The following is a 17189-nucleotide window of genomic DNA, read 5'->3' as shown; positions in this document are numbered from 1 at the left end:
CTACCCTGTGCAAGCAGGCACCATCAAGCGCTCAACGGTTTGCTTTATCGTTGCTCCCGCCAGAACTCGAACAACAGAGCCTGACAAGAACCGGACTTCCAGACATCCAACAGCCCGATCCACAGCCACAGCAAAGCTGAGACCCGTGGAGGCGACGAGAGACATGGGACCGGCCATCTTGGAAAGCCAGCGAAGTGCTTTCTGTGCAGCTCCTGAGGCACCCTCGAAGCTGTGCATTGGGGATTGAGAAGGCCGAGCCCCGAGCATCCTTAGCACCAAAGATCACCTCTCCACACTCATCGAGTGCTGCATGGGGCCCGTTTGCATTTTCCTGCTCGACGCGTCTGTCCGGTCACTTGCCCGTTGGCTAGTGGCCTCTGTGACGATGAATATTTGATTTTCCAACACTGGTCTGGTTGCTCCAGACTGGCCCTCGCTCCTCTGAAAAGGAGCAGCCCATCAGACCTTGCTGGTCTGATCCAGAAGCTATCTTCGATTTTTGCATGGGTTGCATTTGCCAAGGCCTGTTGACTCCGAATTGAGAACAGACACCGCCGACAGTGAGAGCCTTTGTGGGACAGTCCATGTCCAGCACCTGGTTGTTGTCGACACCTCCTGGTCCACGTGGCAGCGGAGACAAGCTTCTCGACATCACCTGATCGCAACCCGACATCGCCTGGTTCCTCCCTGGTCACTGGCTAGTGACCCAGACTCTGTTCCCTCTGCTTACAGGTACTCTACATCTTCGATCCACCCTTGGATCCAACCGTACTCTTCTCTCCTGGTCGCCTGCAGCTTCTTTTCTCCAAGGCTCCATAGAACTTCACTACGAAACCAGACACCTTGACACCTATGCACCCGCTTCCTGTGGGTGAGGTAACGCGAATACTGCAGTGCTCCTGTAGAGATTTACACTCCTAGTGTCCTAGTTTTAATTGGTTAAGTTCTAGTCCAGTCAGAAGACTTTCAAATCTGCAACTTTCTAACTTTACGCACCCATTGACTTCTATTGGTGCACGTGTGTGCATTTAGACACTGCACCCGCATCCTTTGGGCCTCCTGCTCCCTAACTGTTAGTCCAGTGTAGCCCCAGCGATTCCCAAGGCCCTAGGCCTTACCATTGTTCGTGACGTGGTCCTTATACCACTATTTTAGTATATGGTTTTACGGGCCACCAGGGCCTATCCATACTTGTGCAACTTTTGTATGTTATATTAAGTTACTTGTTATACGCTTGTGCGCCTGTGCTCATAAAGAGTTAAGGGGATTTATTTAGAAATAAATACATATATATTTTGAATATATAACCTGTGTGGTGTCCTTTCATTTGGTATTAAAAGGTTTGCATATGGTAAAACAACTGGCATCACATGCCATCTTGAGTTTAGCCTAAGACTGCTTTTGTCCATGCTACCCCTAGGATAGCTGGTCTATACAGTTGACTTTACAACCATCACCATAAGGGTTGTTTGGACTGGTGCAAGGTGCTCACTAGAATAGTGAACATCATATACCCGGCCAAAGCTTTCTACCATTAGTGTCAGCACTTTGGATATGCAGTGTTTGGCGTAGTGGGTAATGCACGTACTGGGAAAGGTGGTGAAACATCTTTTAGGAGGAGCAGGCAATATGTTCACGTAGGTGTCCACTTTTCAGATTAGTGTGTTGTAGGTAGGAAAACCAGGTGGATATGTCTAGGGGTTGGCTTGGGTGTGAAGGAAAGTATACTTGATCCAGCACGGGATTTATCTTACTTGGGTGTGCTTTCTATTATAAAGCAGGTGGGTAACTGGAGGCGGTTTTTCTTTTTTAAGAGTTTTATATAGCACAAACTAGACCTGAAGATACCGGATATCAGAGCGCTATACATGAGCACCAGTTTCGTTACATAAGGACACATTCATTTTTCTTTTTTTTTGTTAGGCACGGGGAGATTAAGTAATTTACCCAGAATCACAGGATGTTGAGCGTTGTTGCCGAGACTCAAACCCGGTTTCCCAGCTTCGAGGTGGACCGCTCTAGCCATAAGGCTATATCCTCTGTTGGGTTGGCATGGGGTGGGATTTAATGTTGTGCTGGTGCAGAGAGACATATCTTCAGTTAGGGAGATGGTGTTCTCATAAGAAGCTTATTTTACGACTTCTTTTTGAAGTAGGATCTCTAAGCCTCTTGATGCATTACCTAGAAGTGGTCTATAATATGAGGTTCAAGGAAGGAGGACTCCCTGGTGTTGTGTTAAAAAAGGCTGTGATCACAAGCTGAGCATTGCATACTCCAACTATTGGAGGTGATGGTACATCCTTTTCCCTTATAGTTAGATGAGTTACCACAGTGCACATCTGAATTAACACCTTACATGGAGTGCCAGATTCTGTTTCTCTAGTAGCAAGCATTTAGATTACTTGGAAACCTGGCAGCTTTATATGCTGGGAAGATGCATGATACACTTCTCTTAGAACAGAATGTCTTGACCAAGTCTTGAATGTACTTATTAGAGATGATCAGTTCAACTGAGTCCCCAATGTACTGCAAATCAAACAGTCTGCCACATCTGTGGTGTTCACCATTTTGTTTTTAGCAAGAAGGAACAATGTTTGCTAGAAAGAGACACCTGGCTTCAAGACAATGAAACCAGAACAGCACATTGCCTGGGCACTTTATCGCCACTGCTGGCTATCCTACTGCTTGTTTTCCAAACCTGGACCAACTGAAAGACCCCCCCCCCCTTTATTTACTACAGAGCAACAATACCCTTTACCTCTAAGTAGTAGGTTGATACCACACCAAAACACACTAGACAATTTATTTCCTGTCTAAGCCAATTGGTCTTCTGAGGACCGTCCTGAAAAAGTTTCCCCACTAGCAGGCTTTACCAGGAGAGAAGAATCCAATTGTTTTGGTGAACGTAGGGCTACTCCAGTGGAAGGGGATCATCTCATTCTCGCTTATGTGAGATTACAAAATAGCCAGTTCACAAAGGATTTCTTCCTGGGCTCATTCAAATGTCACACAATCTGCACCCTTGACAGAAAAGGCAGCTCTAGTTTATTCCTTTGCGTATATATTTTTTTAAGCTAGTCTACTGAAACACATTTTGGAACTGAATAAAAACTGTGATGGTTATGAAATGTATTAAAACTCACATTTGGAAAAAATTCAAAACATGCCAATATATGAACTCATGTAAAGTCCATGAAATTCGATATTGCGTGTGTGCAATCAGCAGACAACCGAGATTGACAAGCTGCTTCTGCTAAGAGTTTCTTGCCACTACACCAAACTGAGAGTAAATGTAAACCATTATCAGTAATTTCCCTTGGTCACAAAAATTATTTAAGTGAACGTTTGAACTTTAAACAGAAACTATTTTTGAAAATAATTTAGTTACACTTATGATGATTGTTTTCAATGGGTAAAGTCTGCTCATGGCCTTTGCCAAAGCAGAAAAGTAAAAACAATCCTCATGTCAGGATTTGAAGTGAATTACAAGTGACTGTAGTCAGAGTTGGTGCCATTAAAAATATATTAAACTAAAGAGCACATATAGATCTGAATTCGACTTAGCCCAGGGGTATCCAACATTTGTGCTAGGGCAAAATCCATGAAACATTTTCAGAAAAATAATTGTGTACATGATCCCTTTTAGTTTAATTATATGAAAATGTATCCTAAGTGAATAGTCTGAAAATCTGGCACCCAAATCTCTTAGACCAAGCCTGCAACAGGGAGGTAAACACTGGAATATACTGCAAAATGAAAGACCACCATCCAGGATTCTGTAGGCGTGGAAATATGTTGAAATAGCAGGTGCAATGTGGTGGATTTTCACATACTAGTCGAATTTACTCCTTTACTCACATTTTGCTGCATTTAGACAGCACCAATATACGCATTTGGGAGGTAATTTGTGCTCGGTAAGTAATCCTAATGTAACCGGTAATAGCACATGGCTATAAAAGCAAGATGAAAAGCCTGCCAAGCCACAGGTTTGGCTTCGCTGCATTGAGACCCCTTTCTGCAAAAGGAAAAGTGCATTGATGCCATACTTAAAGGTACACTGAGAACCATAATTTAGTGAAGCAGTAAGCGGTCCCTTCAAGTGGCTGCCTCAGTCAGTGCTTAATTTGTGCCGGAGCTTTCCGGTGCTCAGCACCGGCACCTATTTTACCAGGCCGGGTCTTTCGGATTTTTCTCCTCCGGCAGATCAATGGCAGGCCCGGTAATTATTAAAATAATTTCCTGCACTGCTCTTCTTCTGTGGCTGCTGCCTGGTATGTCTCAGACGAAGTCCCACCCTTGTCCAGGCATACTTGAAGAGCTTTGTCAATCATCATGTTAGTGATGTCAAGTCGTGAGCAGATCACGCCTATTTTCACAGAATGTGGTTTCATTTTCTTTTAAGAATGGCTGCAGGTGGGCTTTTGGCTGAGCTCGGCCCCGTCAGGCTGGAAGTGTGCAGGGCGGCCAAAGTGCCAATAAATGTTTTAGAAACGCTGAATATGAGCGCCGGCACCCGCATTCAATACAGGTATGATTTTTGTATACAGAATGTACTTGCTTCATAAAAGCAACAAAAACTGCCCGTTTGGAAGAGTTTCAGAGGCACTGCGATGGTGGGATAGATAGAATGCTCTCACCGTGCTCATTCATTGGCTCAGGGTGATGTACTCCCCGTTTCCGACAAAGTAGGCTGCACCTGCACCTGCACCCACCAAAAAGAAATAACTTTCCGGCATTTAGGCACGTTTATTTTAATCTCCTGTGCCGATTTATTATTCAGGATTTAGGTTGTTGCCCAGGGAACTGGCGAACAGAGATATAGCGACTTGTCGAAGAAGGCACCGTTTTTTAGAGGGAAAATGGGATTATAACTGGATTCTTTGTTTCATAGTTTGCAGTTTACCGAGTCAGTTACTGAGCCATATTTCTTCTCTATGAAGTTAATCTTGATATTCTTCATCGACCATAACCCGATTTTTTGCGCCTATTTCAACAGGTCTTTTTATTGCTTGATTCAGTGGTGCTCATTAATATTTCTGAAAGGTGCAGACATGGGGTCGTTCTAGCCAGGATTTGCATTAATCTGCAGTTGTTACTCAGAAATCTGAAGTTTGCGCACAGTCCACCCCACCGAGCTGTCCTCACAGAATGTTCTTACTATTAAATTCTAAAGGTGAAGGAGTCCCTTTTAATGTTTTACATTGTTGTGGAACGTTCTTATCAGTGAACAATGAAGATTCCATGCTCACTACGAGACAACTTCTTCAAAAGAATATATTAAATGTAGCCCTCTATGTGTCTGGTGTGAGTAACACTAGAGCTGCGCTTTCGTCAGAATGTGCGTTAACACCTTGCAGGCTTTGAGTTCCACTTCCTGTTATCTCATAGTCCTCATGGGAGCGTCTGCTGAAGCCACCCGGTAAATACAGCTTGGTTAAAACGTCTACATACCATACTCACAAACACCAACCCTAGTCTTGTGTGTGTGCAGATCACGGAGAAGCATCAGACCCAAGTCTTGGGCTAGTGTGTTCTGGTTGTGGGGGTGACGTACCCAGGTTGGAAGAGTTTCAGAGACACTGCGATGGTGGGATATTTAGATGGCTCTCACCATGCTCATTCATAGGCTCAGGGTGATGTACTCTCCGTTTCCGACAAAGTAGGCTGCACCTGCACGCACCAAAAAGAAATAACTTTCCGGCATTTAGGCACGTTTGCTTTAATCTGTGCTGAGGGCCCGGCCTGCGCTTTCAGATTTATGGCCTTGTAAAATCGGACGATGGTTGCCAGAGGGAAGGCTGCGCTTGACTTCAGTTGCATAGTGCACGTGCTGCGCTACACTCAGTCTAGGTCAGTTTTTTTTTTTTGTGAAATAACAAGTTGAAGCAGATTGCATCCTGCTCGCACTAAGCCTGACAAAATCTTTGACTACACGAAATGATAATTCTGTCTGGCATGGTTCTGTAATAGTGTAGTGACAAACTGAAGAGTTTGGAGGAGGTAGGGGCAAAAAACTGGAATTCTCACCTAAATAATCTACAGGTTTTCCCATTTGCTTTTTTTTTTAAAACTTTAGCATCTTTGCAAATTTCCGGCTCCACTTGCGTAGGTACAGTGTGCAGGTTATTGCTTGACTTGTTCGGAATAAATTGTATGACCCTTGGAATTTAAAAGACATCATAAGAAGATAATCATAAATTTGAGATAAGGGGGAAACATCAATGCAAAACCTGCAGAGAAACAATGCGATTAGGAAACATCACAAACATTAAATTACTATTAAGAACCTGGTAAGATATATATATAGTGGAACAAAGGGATTTTTCTATGTAACGATTTAGAAAACCAAGCAAGCATGAAACCATTTTTAGAAAAGTCACCCGTACTGACCGCATACTTATCACTGCTGGAATATTGTACTAAGCAGTGTTCCTGGTCAGAGACTCATGCTGGACTCAGCCCAGTCACTGGGGTACTAAATCCCCCAAACAATGGCAGCTGCAAAACGTTGGATTACAGAATCATTTTTCAACATCCTTATTTACAGAAGCTTAATTTTAGGATTTTTCACACCCTAATCCTACGAATGACCAGGGAAAAATCCCCCATATGGGTGGATTTTCCTCTGTTGCTTTGCATTGGAGTGGAAATAAGAGTGTTTTCACAAAAACTGGACTGTCATTTTGGAATGGGTAAATAACGGCAAAGCTAAAATGTTTTCCATTTTCTGTGATCATTTCTAATTTATGTATTTACTGATATAAAAAGAATGCTGACATAGTTTGCAAATTGGGTTTGTAAACGAATCAACCCCCTTCCTATTTTCAGAATGTATAGAAGAAGCCTTTAATCTACATGGGAGATTTTGCAAACAAAGTAAAAGCAGAAACAAGTGAAATTTGCAAAAGATGCAGACTTCTGCCAGACTTTGGCTTTTATTGCCTTATGGTTACTCTTGTTAATGATAATGAGTAAACTTGCCAGAAAGGTTTGTCTGTAATTTTGTAACTCTAAAAATATGGAATTGTAGGTAAATTGTATATGCAAGGCTAGATTAAATACATTTCTGTGACTCTAGTGGCAGGGGAAGCAGAGGTTTGCAAAGACAGATAAGCATTGTGGTTATTAGGTGTTCTGCAAATGCAATGTATTAGTAAAAATGTGCACAACTTCATACATTTATGTAGATCTTCCCACCATATATGTTCCTTTCATCGGAAGAGCACTTTTGCTGCTAATTGTAATGAATGGGGTTTGAGCTGGATACCATTGGTATCCGTATTTCCTGGATGCAGGATTATCACAATGTCCCGCACTGGGATCCTGACAGTGCCCTTAGAAATTGAGGGACTTACTGCCGTAATCAGTAACCGCAACCAATTGCCAGGCTAATTCCTTATTTTTCAGCGGCTTCCCAATTGAACATTTCACCAGATTTAAACCGGTGAGATACCAGAGTAGAAGGCATCGTGAATTCAGTACTTGCTGCATTACTTGTCATCCCTATTCGACTGCTATATTTGTCACCAAGAAAAAATTGATATCACCTGGCCCCCAGAACGAGGGCCTTTAGGTTTTGAAAATTTTAGGAGCAATTTGGCAGGTATTGCAGATATGTAGTGAATTAGTGAGGCCATATACAAACATGAATATGGTTCTTCATCACTATATATTCTGAAAACAAAATGGTAACTAGCCTTCAGTGTTAACCAGAAGTCCAGGTCTCACACCGATTGGAACAAACGGATATCTGTGCCAATGATTCCCCCATGCTTGCAGACCATAAAGTTCTGGCCCATTTCTTTGCTTCGGACACATTTCTACTAGCTAAAATCAGGGCTGGCTTACAAACACTTGTTGACAGATTTTACTCTGTTTTGTACGTTATATAGTCTTAAAATTAATGCATCCAAAACCAAGCATATCATTTATTTCAGGGGGTCAAGGGGTATCGTAAGCTTGGGAAGGGACGTTTTGGAAAAGGTCAAGGAATTAACTATTTAGGGATTTATCTGCCCGTTTCCTGATCATGGGCCCCACAGATTTCTGAAAGGTCACTTTTGTTAACCCATAGAGCTGGGGCTATTCTTAGATTTGCTAAAAAGCCACCCTAGTATCGGATTCTTCCAGCAGTGGAGATCGAGAAATCCCAACTAAAGGTTGCTGTATTATATGGCACAGAACTATGGGCCCACTGTCACGCAGGTCAACTGGGAACTAGTGAGAACAACTTCATAAGAGCTCTAACAGTAATGGAGAGAGTCACCCCCTTCGGACCCTTTACATCTGACCTTGAACTTAAGGCTATATCTGCGTTTGCCACCCTTTCGCCAGTATTTTATTGGGTTCGTTTAGAGAGGGCTTTTGTTGATATTCTCAGTATAAACGGCTCCAAGAAGATCAAGTGTCAAAAAATAATTGTATGACGTGGGCCTAGGTAATTTTTCGAAAGAGGCCTTCTCTGTCAAACCTACTGTGGTTACTGTTGTCAAATCAAAATACTGCGAGAGAGTTGCTGCTCAGAATGAATTGCCTAGTTCCATCAGCAAATGAACAAGGCTTTTTCTATTGCATAAGACTGCGCCTAAGGCAGGGAAATTCCTAAATTTTATCCAACTGGTGTGTACACACTCACCTTTTTTGCAGAGGTACAGGACTTTGCCGATTGTTGTGTTTACATCAACATGGGATGCTGCACAGTGAGGGTCTACATTGGGTCTGTCATGCATGTTTTTCTAGAAGACCGAGGAACAGTTGCTATTTTGCCCAAAATATTCTAGCGCTAACCTTGCGTCAACTTCTGGGAATGACAATTCACACAAATGCTTTCAGAATTTGTAAAAGTGATTCTACAAGTATGAAAGTGCCTTCCTATATGTTACATTATGTTATGATAAATTGATTTATGGATCACAATAATCACCTAAGGGGGTATCCAGGCACTTGAGCAGCTGTGTAGGCGTGAGGTCCCGGAGGTGCTAATGTGAAGAGTCAGGCCTTCGGCTTCTTGCGGAACTCAAGATGTGAGGAGGTGGCTATGAAGTATTGAGGCTTGTGGATGTGGGTGGGACCAATAAAGGAAGTGGGTGGAGCCTCTGAAGGAAGTGGGGGGGGAGCCGGGGACATGGGTGGGGCCTTCTATAAAAAATTTGAGCACCTGATATTTTACAAATGAAGCACTGCTGCCTCCATCCCAATACCGGAAGCTTCGCCACACTTTGTAGTAGCTGTTCGTATAGATAGCTTCTGCTCCAGAAGTGTATACTGCAAGCCATGAGAGGTCAATAATAATTCAATGCTTTTATATTGCATGGGCATTTGCATTGCTGAACGCATCAATGACAATGGAAGTTGTGTTCCCCTAAATGAGAAGGGGCTTCTCACAAGTCGAAATAGGAACTGCAAATTACACTGCAAATTTAATTCACTGAGAATAGGGATTATAAAGCCACAAAACCAGAAATGTGTGCCAGGCTTACGAAGCAATAAAATAAGGTTTGGTTCATTTGAAGACTATTTTCATTACATCATTACGGAACCATGTCTAAAGTGCAACCGACTTCAACAAGGATAAAAACACATTTTGGTACATGAATTACGTGCATCTTCCGTCAAGGAGTAAAATATTTAAAAATCAACATAACTTACAGTGTTGAATGTGAAGCTCTTCTCCCCAAACAGTCTGTTGGCAATCCGAAGTAGGTATTTCGTGCCAGATTTGTTAATTTCTGAGGTCAAGGACTGGAACCCGGGGTGGACATCTTTGGCTTTGTGCAGCTGGAGGGCCTGGGAAAGAAGAAGATGGTTATTTATTCTCTTGATTTAAGACCCTTGCAAAGTATCCTCACCTACAGTCATGACAACGGAGTCTCTTTAACCCCTTACTTACCAGAAAAGGGAGTTGGGCATATCTAAAGTTGATTAAAAGAGGTTCCTTATTAAAGTGCATGTCCAAACAGACTATGTTTTAATTTCTGGATTCTTTCTCCTAAGCCCCAAATTTCTTCTGATTTAAGTCAAACTGGTTTGATTCTTGTGTGCACCATTTTATTTAACAGCGGCTCATTTGTGATGGTGGCACGGAATGAGGCCACCTTAACCTATCTAGCCTCATTACACGTAGCCTTCCTATTTACAATGGGTCTGTAAAAAAGTTATTAACCATATGGAAATATGAGATCTGTGGCAACTATGAATCTTTGGTGTTTTATCGGTAGACTCCAACTGCCAAAAGCAGGTGGCATCTTCCAAATGAAATAACAGGGAAAAATAAAGAATTACAAATAAATCAGAAATAAAATTCCTGACACTCCCAGTAATTCCTCTTTTTCTAAGGAGGTCCTCTGGGTTACACTCTTAATCTCACAATAACTTTGGGTGTGGAGGGAAGGGGTGGAAATAAGGGAGAAGGGGCGCCAATAGTTTAATGGGGCACTTGAAAAAGACAACTTGTTTGGTAATTAGAAATTACAGTATTATATTTTTAATAGAAACGGCATTAGGCAACATATTTTACGTTTCTATATTGCGATAAATGGATGGATGCCCATTTATGCTAAATTTCGGCGACTAACAGGTAGAGGAGCCCTATAGATCAGGATTTAGACGATCACCTTTGTTACTCAAATTTATGCTACACATTGACTTGCGGAAGTTGGAAGAAATGCGCAGAAGCTTTTTAACTCTGGCCACTTAACGATAAGAAACATTCCTATCTGATAACGCGCAATAAAACAAGACAATTATTTTACAATTGTAATTATTTGCTTTCAGTGCAGAATTTGTACACGGCCATCAAATAACCTTGTTCTAAAAACCCGAACTGGACAGTTCTCTTTCCTCTAATCCTCAGCCACCTACCAGGGCCAGCTTTAGCATTGGCAGCGTCGGGTGCAACAAAATTTGTTGGTGCTCTGTCGTGACCTCCTTCCTTATGGATTCCCTCACTACCACCCTCTCTCCATAGCCCCTCTCTCATGCATTTCTTTTGTGGGTGTTAAAGCATTGTATTTCAGACAAACACTATACAGAGACAATAAGTCATACAAGTGTGTAAATTGTTTTATATGAAATGCTACAAAAAGACAATGAGCACTACTAGGCGTAGAAGTTACAGTTCATCCATAATGGTAGGCAGCATATTTTGAGAGAGCTTGGTCTGGAGAAGCACAGACTCAGGATTTAAAACATAACACAGTGGTTTGGGTTGCCTTTACTAATAAGAATTTATTTCTACCCAAATAAACCCTTTTTAACAACGAAAGACTAGGCAGAAAAGCATAAGATTATAAACCTATGCACTTTAGTTCATATGCAGTTCTTTGACGGCAGTTCATAGCTCACAGAGTCAAAAGACCTTTTATAATTTGAGGTGCTGTATTAGTCCTCTCCGTGCCACTAGAGTCAAACTAGCCTGGCTGATGAGGGGCGATACTATGAAATCGGTCCTAGGATGCTGGTTTCCAGTCCAGGGAGGACCTGGCCTGGTAGATCCCATAGGGAGCAGGGTCAAGACTGATTTGCATATGGCTGGGTCTAAACTGGAATAGCATGGGGAGCAAAGAATATGATTGATTTAGGCCCAGATCTTTGTACTGGGTGAATGCATGGCATTGTTCAGCTTTCGGTCCATCAATTGTTGTTTTTGCATTCGTCACCCAGAGTGGGACGGGTATGCCTAGACGTGGGCCAGTGATCTTCATGCCACTGAGACAAGCTAGCCTGGCTGATGAGGGGGGGGGGGGGGGAATACTCTGAAACCGGTCCTAGGATACTGGTTTCCAGTCCAGGAAGGACCTGGACAGGAAGTTCGGGCTGGACTGTTTCCATGGGGAACAGGGTCAAGACTGATTTGCATATAGCTGGGTCTAAACAGGAATGGCATGTGGAGCAAAAACACAATGGATTTAGGCCCCGATCTCTGTACTGAGGGGAATGCATGGCATTCTTCAGCCTTCTGTCCATCAATTGTTCTTTTTGTATTTGTGGCAATTGGCACATATTTAGGTGTCCAGCTTTGGTGTAGAATCTCTGCCATTAGAATTTGGGATGATTTTCCCTTTTGGCCATGACTATTCACAACTGACTCATTGGATTGGATCACTGCATAAATTAATAATCATTTTTCATAAAGAACAATGGGAGGGTGGTGTGTACAACTGGGTTGGTTGAGTGGCTGTTAGAGCAGGCTGGTAATTTTTGGACCTTGATGAGCGAGAAGAGGGGTGTGCAAAGGTAGAGTATGAAAGGAAACACTTCAGGTTAGTCTCAGATAGGGAACTTAAATGTAATGTTTCAGTCAGGAAGGAGGTTGAAAGAGATTGAACAGATTTAGAGTAGATTGTAAGGTGATAATATTATGGTTAGAGTAGGCAGCATTGCATTAAGATTGGAGGAGCCGTCAAGTTAGAATCACGCAGATCTGGGTGGCTGGTGAGACGGTCACTCAGGTGGAGCTCCAACAACGCAGATGCAATGAAGCAATGAGAGGTGCATGCCACACATAATTAAGGTGAAGGGTACAGTTCATAGTGCAACAGTCACTTAGATATAAAGGTGTGTACCTCCTACCCCTGTGCAGTTTGCCGATTTGTGCACTGAACCCCTGTAAACTGTGGGGTGTAGTGCATTTTAGTGTTGTGTGCACCTTTATGAGCCAGGTTCTGCACTTTGCACCAACCTCCTGCATTTGAGTGGGTGGTGCCTTTAACCTCTGTGAATAGTGACCTTCACCATGTCGTTTACAGGAGTGCAGGATACTAATCACTGTACTGCATAGATGTCGAAAAGCGTTAAGGTAATTTGTTAGCTTTGATTCAGCTTTTGAAACAAAGAAAGGGCCCTCAAAGAGGAGGATACTCTTCTAACAGTCGAGAAGCAAGGCGTATCCATTAATCCTTACAAATCACCTACATTCCTAAAAGGTCAGCTTTCAGTCTTGCATAGCTAAAATATATTGTCCAAAGAAGTGGCTCATGAAATGACTGCAGAACATCCTGAGGCACAAGCGTCTCCCTCTAAAAAGGCTGAGTGGTGCCCTGATGGCCTACATTAGTAACTGAAGTGCCTCACTACTAACCACCATTGCTCATAATGCAAAACCTCAACAGCAAACCAGTGACTAGATATGAAACCTACCAAAGTTCACACTTTTTTCCTCTAGCACAAAAACTATTAAATACTGCTGGTCTGTCAGCCCAGTGATCAAAACATTTTCAATGTTTTGCTTGTGTTAGTAAGTGTTCTAGGCACAGAAAAGCATACTATGTTAACACCATTTCATGATAAACAGAGGAGACAGCGGTTCATACAAACTACTTACCGAGCTGTCTACCATCCTCTAGGGAGATTCCCAAAACAGGTGTTACCTCAAAACCTCTGGCCATGTGGAAGAAAATAACCTCCTCAGTAACTTAGTTTCAGATTTCTGACCATGCTGGAGTACACATACAACTTAAACATCAGGTAGAACTGCTCACTGTGAGTAGCCCTGCAAGGACCTCACATTGGTCTTCCCTAATTGATGTGCCTCCTTGGATGCATGGAGCATAAAATCCTGTCCCTAGACTAGATTTGAAGGGATGGACTTCAGTAGTTTTATTCATTCGGGTCAAACATAACCCCTCGAACAAATGTTGTCCGTTCTTCTGCAAATATCCCAAATTGTTTTGCAAGTGCAGGAAATTTCAGTGTTTGGCTTTAACTGCCATATCAAATCCTATCTCATGCCTAGACACAGAACCAAGATCTGCATTAGGATAGCTAAAGATAAGTGAAATAGCAGTCCTCTTGACTGTCACTTGTAAGCATAAAAATAGAAACAGCTTCTGCATGAGTGGTGATAAAACTAAAATCTTTCTTCTAGTCATGGGAGAGCTTGCTTGAGTCCATTTCACAGACACGGCTATTGGGTACCTTCAGCTCGCATCTATCCTTTTTAACAAGCTAAAACCGTAAAGTCAGGAACTTGGGAATCACCTCTAGAGTTTATCTAACTTTCAAGATAACATGACCAAACACCGGCTCATCCATTTGTATCAACTTCAGGGATCCTCACACTATTGCTTACTCAACACCACGTTGGCTTCCTCCTTGCAGTGCTCCTCCTTCCCTCTTGCGCATCATGTGCAATCATGCAGGTTTTCCTGCATAGATGAGGAGCAAGATCCAAGGAACTTAAGAAGAACTGCTCACTTGCACTGATGTCACGCTACAGGTTGCCGATTAAACAATGGATCCATTTTAAAAGTGAACATTTTGTCCATAATGAATTTACAACAGCATAGTGGAGAACCTGATCATTCCGTTTCTCCTCTACTACCTGAGCAGATTCCACGGATGGCCTTCTAAATGTGTCTCACAGATCCCATTGGCATACAAAGAGTTAAGAGGAAGATCCCTGCTCTTTTAAGGCCCTACCTTTTGGACCTTCTTATCTTTGCCTCCTGACCTAAGGCGGACTTCAAAATGTAAACAATTAAAGACCAGCCTTTTTGGACAACCTTGGAATAATAAAAATTGTTTCTCTGTTCTTGTGCTCTCCCACACCTGTCACTACAGCTGTTCTTCCCGCATCCTGAAGACATCCATCGTGTTGCACTGCAGCTGTACAATTGTTACAAATCAAAGAAAAATAGGATGTAACAAAATGAGACTGTGTATACACAGCAACTGTAGAATAGGGACTCTAGCTTTCCATTGCCCTGGATCCAAGAATGCCACGGGGTTAATGTTCTGTTTTGCTAATTTACTCAGCAACTTTCTATATTAAGTTTCACCCCAGTTTAGCATTAGATTATTTCTTTAGCAATGCAACTGAACTTGGTCAGACCACAGTAGGTGTAGGAGTTTCATGGCACATTAGGGCCCTTGGATTTTATTAAAAGATCTTCTTACAAAAAAACCTTGGAACGATCCACATGTGTGTCTTATTTGTGCCAAAGGCAAAATTCAGTAATCATTTCTAGGGCTCGTAGAGCAATCAGGAAGTTGAGGCAGCCCAAAACTGGCATTCTGGTGCTAGTCTGTGCAAATGTTTGGCTGTAGCACAACCCTTACAATTTGACACAATCCCACAAGATACTTCACAATTGAAGATCAATCTTTTAATTATTATATCCAAGCTTCAATAATGCTCCGTGGCCTGACCTGCCCTTCACCTTGGTTGCTATCTCTGGCAGCAGGCATTGTGATGTCAGAACTAGACTATAATAAGTTATATTAGTCTTTTCTTTATTATCGGCACCTGGGTGCGTCACTAGTTGCAGATTATAAAGAAATCAGATACTGCCATTTATAAAGGAATCACAGAATCCCATGTATTAGGTTATTATCACCCAAGTGGTGAGGCATAAACTGCTGGTAATAGCCCTTACTATCATTATGCACCCTCCCAATCCAACCAGGCCCACAAATGTGTGCGTCAGCAATTACTGAATGAAACAAAAAAGAGGCTTTAGCAGTTCATGAGAATTGATTTCCCAGCTGAAAAATAGAAACCTCCATCGGTAGTGGTAACTGAATGTTTCACAAGTCAAGAAAAAAGACAAGCAGCCATAATATTAATAGAAGGTCATCCAGTTCAATGCTAGATCTCCCAACAGCGATAATACCCAATTGCTACAGGTATATCAGCAAAGGTTATCTAACAGCTCCCTTTTCACAAGCGTCTACCTAGACAGCAGCACTTTTACTGTACAATGGAAACAAACATACCTGTACCATCTGGGCTGCTGTATCCCCATGGGCCCCCAAATAAACCATAGCCAGAGCAGATGAAATACTTATTGGCGAATAAAATAAATTTTTCTTGTTGTCATTTTCACTCAGTTTTTTCCAGAGGTCAAGGGCGAATGAAGTATTGGCTTCGCTAAGAGAATCCATTCTTGAGAATCTAGAACAGAAAGAGAAAACTAAATGTACAAATATATTTTTTTGTTTTCCTTAGGCATAGTGAATTTAGAATCAGAACGGATAGCTAAAGAAACATGAAATATTGCATGGCGTGACCACATTCCTCTCACGTCTGGGTTTTTAAGACATTTAACAAGTTACAGGATACCCTCAGCTGAATGAGTTATTCAAATAAGTGTGCAAATCAGGTAGAAAACACTCTGCTTGGCACCTAAAAGAGCCATCATTACAAATGGTAAAAATGGTTGCATCTCTATGCACCTTACTCTGGCCTGAGATTCAGCTAGTAATAAATCTTTCCCTTAAGGAGGGACAAGTGCCCCAAGAGTGGAAGAAAGCTGTGGTGAACCCTATTCAGAAAAACACAGTGCTGCCATGGACTGATCTCTCCAACCTCCGCCCCATCTCTCTTCTGCCATACTGAAGCAAGATGACCGAGAAACATGTAATCACACACTTGTCTAAATACATCGAGGCAACGGAAGGTCTAGACTATACTCAATCAGGGATTAGACCGAACTACAGCACCGAATCTGCCCTCCTCTCTGTGAGTAATAACATCAGATGGCTCTGGACGGAGGGGGCTCTATGATTCTGGTGCTGTTAGATTTATCCGCTGCCTTTGACACGATGTCACGTGATATTCTTTCTCGGTCGTCTGCGAAAGGTGGGGATAGGAGGTCTGGCTCTGTCCTGGCTTGAGAGTTTCCTCTCGGGCCGCTCACAAGGCGTCAGATTGGGCTCCCACTACTCCATCTTTAGGGAACTCACTAAGGGGGTGCCACAAGGCTCATGTCTAAGCCCCACACTTTTTAATGTGTATGTGGCCCCCTTAGCTGACATTGTGAGAGCGCACAGGTTCACCCCGGTGTTGTATGCCGATGACACCCAGCTTCTCTTCCCTTTTCAGACCCTCACACCTGCAATCAAAAAGTCTTTTGGCCATGGTATGAGAGCGGTGTCTGATTGGATGGCCTCCAATTGTCTTCAATGCAAGGTGGGCAACGGAGGTCATGCTGTTTGGGGAGGCCCCTCTTTTGTGGTCACCCGAATTGTGGCCGCTGGATTTGGGGCAGGTGCCATCACCCAAACAGTTAGTAAAGAACCTTGGGGCATGCAAACCAGGTCCGGTTTCCGAGTTATTGGACTCTTGAGGCGTGCGTTTCTATTCCTGCCCGATAACTACAGAAAGACTCTGGTCCAGACCCTTGTGGTTAGTAGGCTGGACTACTGTAATGGCCTCTTTATATCTGCCAATGAGGAACAGCTTAGCAGAT

General features: G+C 42.7%; 1 protein-coding gene across 4 annotated transcripts in view; it reads right to left on the bottom strand.

The window, feature by feature from the left end:
- Window positions 1-15888, bottom strand: part of LOC144829157 (leukocyte elastase inhibitor-like) — a 296714-nt gene extending 280826 nt beyond the window's left edge. For all 4 annotated transcript variants that reach the window (XM_078688012.1, XM_078688013.1, XM_078688015.1 and 1 more), the window contains exons 1-2: window positions 15715-15888; window positions 9649-9786 (exon numbers count right to left, since the gene is read on the bottom strand). In XM_078688012.1, the coding sequence (XP_078544138.1) occupies window positions 9649-9786; window positions 15715-15882 (306 nt within the window). In that variant the 5' untranslated portion in view covers window positions 15883-15888. The remainder of the gene's footprint in view (window positions 1-9648; window positions 9787-15714) is intronic.
- Window positions 15889-17189: the final 1301 nt, after the last annotated feature.

This window comes from Lissotriton helveticus, chromosome 4_1, assembly GCF_964261635.1.
Source record: "Lissotriton helveticus chromosome 4_1, aLisHel1.1, whole genome shotgun sequence".
In the NCBI taxonomy this organism is placed as follows: domain Eukaryota; kingdom Metazoa; phylum Chordata; class Amphibia; order Caudata; family Salamandridae; genus Lissotriton; species Lissotriton helveticus.
The sequence above is the reverse complement of the archived record's forward strand: the minus strand, read 5'-3'. Positions and strand labels throughout refer to the sequence as shown.